Source organism: Triticum dicoccoides, chromosome 6A, assembly GCF_002162155.2.
Source record: "Triticum dicoccoides isolate Atlit2015 ecotype Zavitan chromosome 6A, WEW_v2.0, whole genome shotgun sequence".
NCBI classification, from domain to species: domain Eukaryota; kingdom Viridiplantae; phylum Streptophyta; class Magnoliopsida; order Poales; family Poaceae; genus Triticum; species Triticum dicoccoides.
The window spans coordinates 297202269-297211074 of NC_041390.1; the positions used below are offsets into that span (position 1 = coordinate 297202269).

The 8806-nt window shown below is 53.9% G+C and overlaps 1 protein-coding gene across 3 annotated transcripts in view; it reads left to right on the forward strand.

Annotated features, from left to right (window-relative positions):
* LOC119316803 (cyclic nucleotide-gated ion channel 1-like) overlaps nucleotides 1–8806 on the forward strand; it is a 44990-nt gene that overhangs the window by 11504 nt on the left and 24680 nt on the right. For all 3 annotated transcript variants that reach the window (XM_037591191.1, XM_037591190.1, XM_037591192.1), the window contains exons 5-6: nucleotides 2373–2650; nucleotides 2738–2849. In XM_037591191.1, the coding sequence (XP_037447088.1) occupies nucleotides 2373–2650; nucleotides 2738–2849 (390 nt within the window). The remainder of the gene's footprint in view (nucleotides 1–2372; nucleotides 2651–2737; nucleotides 2850–8806) is intronic.

Genomic DNA, 8806 nt, shown 5'->3' on the forward strand with positions numbered 1-8806 from the left:
TCAGGTCTTGGTGGCAACCGCTGTTGTTGAGAAGTGAGATACCGCTTGATATTCTGGAGCACCCGATCAGCCTCGGGGGTCCACTCGAAGGGACCCGACTTCTTGAGGAGCTTGAAGATGAAGAGGCCTCGCTGCCCGAGGTTGGGATGCTTTGACGCTTGGGAGTACCGGGTTAACCTCCCGTGCCAACAACTTGAGTTGTCTGACGTGAAGTGGGCATGCAAGCGCCCCCATGGATGCACGCCACAACCTTGGATCCGTGGGAGCTAAAGAAGTCGTCTTGGCCATGGCGAGCATCATCCTCGTCGTGTATGTGGCGGAGATGGCGCTTGTTCGTACAACCCTGTGCTGCGTTTCATGTCACGGCGTGCTCGGCGTCGATTACCGGCAAATGCCTTGGTGTCTCGCCAGTCCAAGAGCGCATGTCTATCGGAGAGGTGCTCAGGGCACCACTCGTTAGTCCATTTTTTGGGGGCATCAGCCTTCCTCTTGCTGTAGGGGGTGTCACGAAGATCCCCGGCACGTACAGGAACGGAAGCAGTGATCGTGAGGTGGGGCCTGGAGCGGTGTTCTTGGTCCCGTCAAGCGAGGCTTGGCGGGCACAGCGATGGAAGACCCTTGTTGGTGCCGGGGCGGGAGGACACAAGTCTTGTTTGAACGCGGGGGCCTCTTGGCAACCCGACAATTTTCTGGAGCCAAAAACTCCTAGGAGACTCCTCCATCAGAACGGGAAAGTGCTGAAGGACACACGCGTTATGTAGCGCGGACGCTTGGGTTCCGTATTCGAACTCTGCCAGCAACGTGCCGATCAGTGAGTGCCCAAAGGGAGCCGGCTGCCGGATGGTGCAACGCCGTCCGAGGGGGCTTCGCCAGCTGCGCCGGAGTGCTTCGGTCTTTGCGCGGATGAGGACATGGTTGATGAAGATGATCTGAAGAGACCTGAAGCCTTAGCCCCCTAGTTGGCGCGCCAGATGTCGACGGGGAATTCGTCGATATCGAAGACCTGGGAGATCCCTCTTTTCTTTGTTCAGCCAGGGGCAAAAACACTTCAAATCACTTCAGCAAAGAACATGTTTTTTTTTACCCAGGTTCAGGCCACCGCGAGGTGTAACACCCTACGTCCTGCTTGTGTTCTTGATCTGTTGATGTTGATATGTATGATTACAGGATGAACTCTTCCTCTCTTTTTTCCTCTGAAGTGTTGAGCGCTAGTCTACTGTAGAGCTATGCTTCTCCAAAATGTGAACCCTTTGCATGGCTTTGGTCCCCCCCTTATAAAAAGACGGGGGGCACCACAATGGCCTGCTACAAAATATGTCACAAACAAACTGAACAGTGTAGTCTGCACAGCCCATGCGGGTCCGTCAGAAAATAGATTGGCGTGCACAGGTGGTGTTTGACAAAAACAAGTCGCCCATCCGCCCACAGCTCGCAGGGCCCCATCCATCAGTGGTGGAGAGACGTGCCGCCCCCAATTGGGTTTGTAGTCAGAAAGGTGGGTTGCGCCTGTCACTTTTCTGATACATGGCAGGCTGTATCACCTCAGAATGATGCGAACCGGCTTACTGTTCATCGTATCGTAGGTATGCAGGTAACATTTAATGTGCCGGTCGGCCCTTGGGTTTGAACCAAAACCCGAAGAGAGCCAGTCAGACCTGTATTGATACTTCACCAGTTGGTGTGGGTCCCCCGAAGGGCCCACAAGAGCAGAGCTGGTACTCGGGGGAGTTCGGGTGGTCGGAAAGGACCCCAACCACCTTCCTGGGCTTCTTGCACGCCGGATGCCTTTGTGCTTGGGGAGCCCACAGCAAGGTTTCCCTCCCTTTCCTTGAGCTTCGTGGTGCTGTGTTAGGCCCATCTTTAGCGGGCCTGGGGGACCCTGTTTCCCGTATCGCTGACACTTTTGGATCATATATCTGGAATATCTGATCTGGTTTGATGGTGATTTGGAAACGTTGAGGCGCTGAACATCTTATCCAATCAAATACTGTTTTTTCTCGAAAGAGAACTGCAGAATGGAGATTATGTGGCACAATCCTCTCCCAGCTGACTTAGCAGCACTTGTGTGTGCAACTGGACTGTATTTCTGATTCTCCCAAGATTATATGATCTGCTATCCTTTCCCTAAAAAAAACTGTAGGAGAAGCCCTGTAGGTGGTGGGGTTGTACGTCCACTCCTAAGCAAATACTAGTTCACTAAGCAATATCTTCCCGAATAACTTAATGATTTTAAATCAGCCTGTATACTATGATGATTAATTTCTTCACAAGAGGGTTAATCTCTAGATGACTTGCAATTATTTGCATATATTTGGTTAGCTGATAGCCATACTCAAGATACTAAGAAGGGCTGATACTGTAACTGCTTGTAGGTGTTTGGAGCCCTTTGGTACCTTCTTTCCATTCAGCGAGAAGATACCTGCTGGAGAAAAGAATGTGGCAAGATAAACTGTAACTTTGCATCTTTATATTGCGGGAGTAATACAGCTAGAGACAATATTTTCCTGCAAAATGTCTGTCTGACAAATGGCAGCGACGATATAGACCCAACCTTTGGAATTTACCTACCGGCTCTCCGAACTGTTTCACAATCGACGAGTTTCTTTGAGAAATTTTTCTATTGCTTTTGGTGGGGTCTGCAAAGTCTAAGGTTTAGCCCCTCCCCTAACTATTTTTGTACTCCATCAAGGAATGTTGAATTCGATATTGTATTTATGTATTGGTTTACCTATCGCAGCTCTCTTGGTCAAAATCTGAAAACAAGCACTTACACATGGGAGAATTTGTTTGCTGTTTTTGTCTCGATATCGGGTTTAGTCTTATTTGCCCTTCTTATTGGTAATGTGCAGGTATGTATTTACTATGGATGCCAACTTTTGTTGTTATGTTTATTGTTGGATTAAGTGGTAATGGCTGCAATACTCATAACCCCTTTTAGCTATTTTTTTTGTTCATGTTGATGTGTTTCTCTGGCATGCTAAAATCACAATTATGAAATCTAGGTCGCTTTTCCTTGCACCCCAGCTTCGCTCCGTCCTAGTCCTTATCTCACTGTGCCATCTACCCAGAGTATATGATTTCGTTCTGTCCTAGAGCTCCTCTTTTGTACTCCTGGGAGTATGTACTCCCACCCTTAGGCTAATGTTCGGTTGCAGGGGATTAGTTCCACTAAGGGATTGGGTGATCCCCACTTGGCCACTCGACCAATTCGGTTGCTGGGGGGTTGAATCTCTGCCACTATGAGATTCCTGCTAACATCTCCCATTTGGTTAAACCCTATGTACCATTTGCATTGGTAAACCAAGTTTAACTATCAGATGTTATCTACATGGATCAAGATTTTGTGCCAACCACCACAAATTATTCATGCGCAAGAAGTTGACAAGTACATGAGCAATAAAACCAGCACAAGAAAGATAGAGAGAACAATAATGCGAAGTTATATCAATTCTAACTTCCTTCCATGAGAACAGCAATGTAGAGAGCAACAATACTCCCAGCACAACAGAGCATACCACAAACCAATACAAGACAAGTTCATAATTTTGCCAATTAATTATTTAAGGGCTGGACCAGCTCGTGCACCTGAACAAAGGTATTGATACACACGTCAACGTAATGAATTGTTTAAAAAAATAAGTGCATGAAAGACGCTTCTTTTAATTGATACTACTTCCCTCCGGATTTTTTAGTCCCGTGAGCAGGTTAGGCACGTCCTGATTTAAAAGGCCACATGCAAAACGCTCGTTCTTTTTTATTGGTCGGTGCTCTCGGTAGTTATTGCCAACGGCGGCATGCAGCAAGGTGAGCGGATAGTCATTTGCATGCAGCCAACGCATGCTTTTTGTTTTGCCAGCGGCCGCAGCGCATTAAGAGGAGGAACAAACAGAGAATTAATGGGACACGGAGAGGGATTTTACACGCCATGGTTGGTTAGACTCTTGTGGGTTACTATGCGCTGAGACGTCTTGGTACCTGCGTTTTGGTCTGGGGGGCATTAAACATGGACGGAGGTAGTAGTAAAGAAAAGCAATCAACGACTATACCGAAGATGTCGCCAACACGGAAATTCAGAATCGCGTGACACAAAAAAGAGAAAGCAGTAGAGATCACACGAGGGAACCAAATCCAGAATGACAATGGATAGACACTAGAGTCTGGTAATTTTAAATAACAGGTGACACGAATTCTTTTAACATGCATAACATGGTAAATGGTGCTTAATTTACAACAGCACTACAGCATGATACTTGTTTCAATTGGATATTGAGGGGATAGCAAGACTTTACATGACTCTTCTAGCTACAACAGTGATAGCTATTGTATTATTTCTTTTTTTTTTGAGAAAACGCAAAAAGGCTTTTGCGTTTCATTAAATTGCAAAGAGAGAGATAGTTTGTTACATCCTCCTAGGAGGCACCATTACAGGCGAGAAACAAAAAATGACTTCAGTGTACATCCCAGGTCTGTGGGAGGATGACACGCAGGCCTCGAGCACCCGCGGTCGCCCAGAGCGCAGCTTCTTCTTTGATCTTTGCAACCAAGACGCTAGTCGAAGGGGTGGCTGCATTGAAGACACAATCGTTGCGATGCTTCCAGGTCATCCAAGGGATCAGCAGCGTCGCGGATGTTAGTCCTTTGTGCATCAGCTTGGGTGTGGTCTGGCGCGCCGTGTGCCACCAGGTCGACAGGGAGTTTTCACCATTAGGTGCACTGCAAGGGAGGTGCAGCCAAGACAGGGTGTCGTGCCAAATCTGCTTGGTGAAGGGGCAGTCCATGATCAGGTGGTTCATCGATTCCGGCATCTGATCACATAGCGGGCAGCGAGGAGGGTGCGGCAGTCCGCGGCGAGCGAGACGATCAGCTGTCCAGCATCGTCCCAAACTAGCGAGCCAGTGGAAGAACTTCACTCGCGGGGGGGCCCAGCCTTTCCAATTAAGTTTCCATGCCGGGCAGGAAGTAGAGCCATGGAAGGTGGCTAGGTACGCGGACTGGGCGGTGTATGTGCCAGCAGCATTCCACTTCCAATGGAGCTGGTCTGGATCACCAGAGAGAGTGATATTCTCGATGGCCCTCCAGGTTAGCAAGTATTGGCCAATCTCTTGGATGCCAAGGGCGCCATGGATGTCTGATGCCCATGTGTGCGCCTGGAGGCCATCGGCCACTGTTCTTATTTTGCGGCGGCGCTTGGGGATGAGGGCATATAGCTGGGGGGCGATCTCAGAGATGGATTGCCCGTTGATCCATCGGTCTTCCCAGAACAATGCTCGCCGACCATCGCCAAGGACCATGGAGGTGGACGCAAAGAAGAATGCACGTTCCTCACTGGAGAACTGCAGATCGAGGCCAGCCCAGGCCCTGTTTCCGTCTGTGCGCGCGAACCAGAGCCATCTGGTGCGCAAGGCAAGGCCCGTGCGCTCCAGGTCATGAATGCCGAGGCCGCCTAGATGTGTGGGGCGACAGACGCGGCGCCAGTTCACGTGGCAGTTGCCATTTTGAGCCTCGGTGCGGCCAGCCCAGAGGAAGCCTCTCTGGATCTTCTCAAGGAGTTTGAGGACTTTCTTCGGCGGCGCGAGCACAAGGAGTTGATGCAGGGGAATTGCACAGAGCACGGATTTGACAAAGGCGAGGCGTCCAGCCTTGTTCATGAGGTGCGCCTTCCAAGTGGGCAGCTTCCCGGCAGTCTTGTCGACGACGGGCTGCAGTTGGGCAGCAGTCGGGCGTCGCAAGGTGAGGGAGATACCCAGGTAGGAGATGGGGAACTGCGCGATGGGGCATCCCAGCGTCGCGATGGCCGGAGCGACCTCCTCGGCTACGCAACGAATCATCGTGGCCGTGCTCTTCTGAAAATTTATCCGCAGGCCTGAAGCTCTGCCAAAAAGCTGCAGAATCTCTCTGACCGCCAACGTGTCGCTGGGTGAGGGGTGGCAGAAGAGGATGACGTCGTCGGCATAAAGCGAGATGATGGGGATCGCACGACGGGGGTGCAGCTGTTGCAGGATGTTGAGTTCAGCAGCCCGGCGAAACAAGTGCCCCAACGTGTCGACAGCAAGCACAAAGAGCTGCGGTGACACCGGGTCGCCCTGGCGGAGTCCACATGTATGACAGTCCGGGTGGCAGTCCACATGTATGACAGTCCGAGTCCACATGGATGCGGCGGAACGGGCTCGGATCCGTGGACGAGGTGGATGAGGCTGATGGGCCTGTAGTCGAACAGGCTGGCAGCGTCGGCGCGCTTTGGGATGAGTGTGAGCAGCGCTTGGTTCAGATAACTGAATCCTCGTCCACGGAGCGAATGAAGCTGCTGGAAGGCGCAAACGAAGTCGTGCTTGACGACGGGCCAGCAGGATCGAAGGAACTCCGCGGTAAAGCCGTCCGGGCCGGGCGCCTTGCGCGCCGGCAGGCGTTTGATGGCTTGCCAAATCTCGTCTTCAGTGAATGGGGCCTCCAGGTCGTCAAGGGCGGCCGGCTCGATGAGATGCTGCAGGTCAAGGGCGCAATCTCGAGGTCGATCGGTCCCGAGCAGAGAATCATAATGCGCGAAGGCCGCCGCAGCCATGTCAGTCTGGTCGGTGAGCACGACGCCGTCAACCGACAGGGAGTGGATCCTGTTCTTTTGCTTGCGATAAGTGCACTGGCGATGGAAGAAGGATGTGTTGGCGTCCCCGTCTTTGAGAGAAGAGATGCGCGCGCGTTGTCGAGCCAGGGTTCGCTCGAGCGAAGCGAGGCCAAGGTATGACAGCTTGATCTGTCGGCGGAGCCAGTCTTCGTGGGGCGTGTGCTGACGAAGCTCCTGGGCCGAGTCAAGACGCAGGAGCAGCTCGCGCGAGATCGCGAGCTGGTCACGGATGTTGCCCACGGCGCGAGCGCTCCAGCTCGTGAGTCTGCGTGCGGTGGCCTTCATGCGCCGCATTATGCGGCGGAACGGGCTCGGGTCGTCCACCGAAAACCAAGCAGCTGCAACCACGTCTTGGAAGCCGGCAATGCGCGTCCAGTATTCCTCGAATTGGAAGCGCCGGTGCATCGGGGGCGAGGGCGAGCAGTCCAGCATGAGCGGGCTGTGATCGGAAACAACCGAGGCAAGGCAGCGCAGGTGGCACTCGCCGTGCCGTTCCTCCCAATCCGCGGTGCAAAGGACTCTGTCGAGGTGGACCAACGTGGGCGGGGTCTGCTCATTTGACCATGTGTATCGTCGACCGTTGAGGTAAACCTCCTTAAGCGCGAGGTCGTTGATAACACGGCAGAAGCGCCCCATCATGCGTCTGTTAATATTCCCGTTGTTCTTGTCTTCGTCTCGGTAGATCAAGTTGAAGTCTCCGCAGAGCATCCAAGGGCCGTCGCAGCTAGCACGGACGTCGCGGATTTCCTGAAGAAACGCGATCTTCTCCTGGTCTTGCTGCGGCCCATATACAATGGTCAGCCACCAGGGGGCGTCCACGCTCGATGGAGTCGAAACCTGGGTGGTGAGCGTGTTGGGGCTGAACATGTGATTGTCAACAGTCACCATCCTGCTCTTCCAGGCCAGCAGGATACCACCGCGAGTGCCAATCGCCGGCAGGTAAACATAGTCATCAAAGTCCGAACCAAGCGTTTCGAGGACAGTGGACATGTGGATGAATTCCATCTTGGTTTCCTGGAAGCAGACGATCGATGCGTCGGTAGACACGACCAGCGAGCGAATGGTGGTGCGCCTAGCGCGGGTGTTTAGTCCGCGCACATTCCAGACGATAATCTTCAGTCCATGATCCATAAAAGCATGATCGACACAGGGGGTACAAGCGCACAGCTAGGCCTCGATGGGCCTGCCAGCGATGACCGTAGTAACCGGTGCGACAGAGGGGTCGGCGGGAAGCTCGCGCCCAACTAGTGCCGCAATGGCCGCAAGGACCGTCTTGGGAATCGGCGCGGCAAAGATGTCATCATAAGCTTTCATGGCCTCCGGGGTGATCGCCTGATCCGCGTCAACGATGCCGAGCGTGCGCAGTATTTGCACCTGTGTGCGGCGTGCGGCAGTCGGCGGTGCCCCGATCTTCGTCTTGGCCACGGTGGCCGAGCGCCCGCGCCGAGGTTGGGCGAAGCTCAGCGGCTGTCTTCTCGGTTTACGGCCCGGAGCGGGGAGGACCGAGCTGAGCTGCCTGGTGGCCGCGGCGAGAAAGTCGCCAAGGGTCCAAGAGCTTGTCGAGGGGGCACGCGGGCGGCTGCGGCGGAGCGTGACAGGGGGGGACGCGAAGCGCGTCGCACTTCTGATGGTCGGCGTTGGCGTCTGGACTGCATCTTCCTCCAATGGGCCGTCAGCGAGAGGGCCGGAGGGCGGTGGCCTGGGAGAGTCCAGGTTTTGGGGTCTTTGAAGGATCTGCAGTTGTGTGTGGGCCGCTTCAGGGCTTGCGGGCTGGCCATCAGGCGCATCAGCAGTCGGAGCAATCAGCTGGCCATGGGTTGGTGGCTGGACGGCACCAGGTTGGAAGTCCCGTGCGTCCGCCCGCGCGGGAAGATCAGCATGTGGTGCGGCGGCCGTAGGCGCTGATGTGCACGAACTGACATCTTGTCCCGACAAAGGATCATCATCCACTGTGTCGACGGGCGGCACCATTGGGTGGGTGTCCAGGACCGCACTGCATGTGGGCTCAACAACAGTCGCCGTGCCCACCCGGTCGCTAGGCGACGCATGCGACGGGGCCGCGTCTGGCCCGGCGTCAGAGGTGGGGGGTGGGGTTGGCGCCAGCAGTTGGGGGCCAGATGGGGCAGCGACATGTGTGTCCCCCTGCTGAGGCGATCTTGTCGGGGGAGTTGGCACCAGTGGATAGGG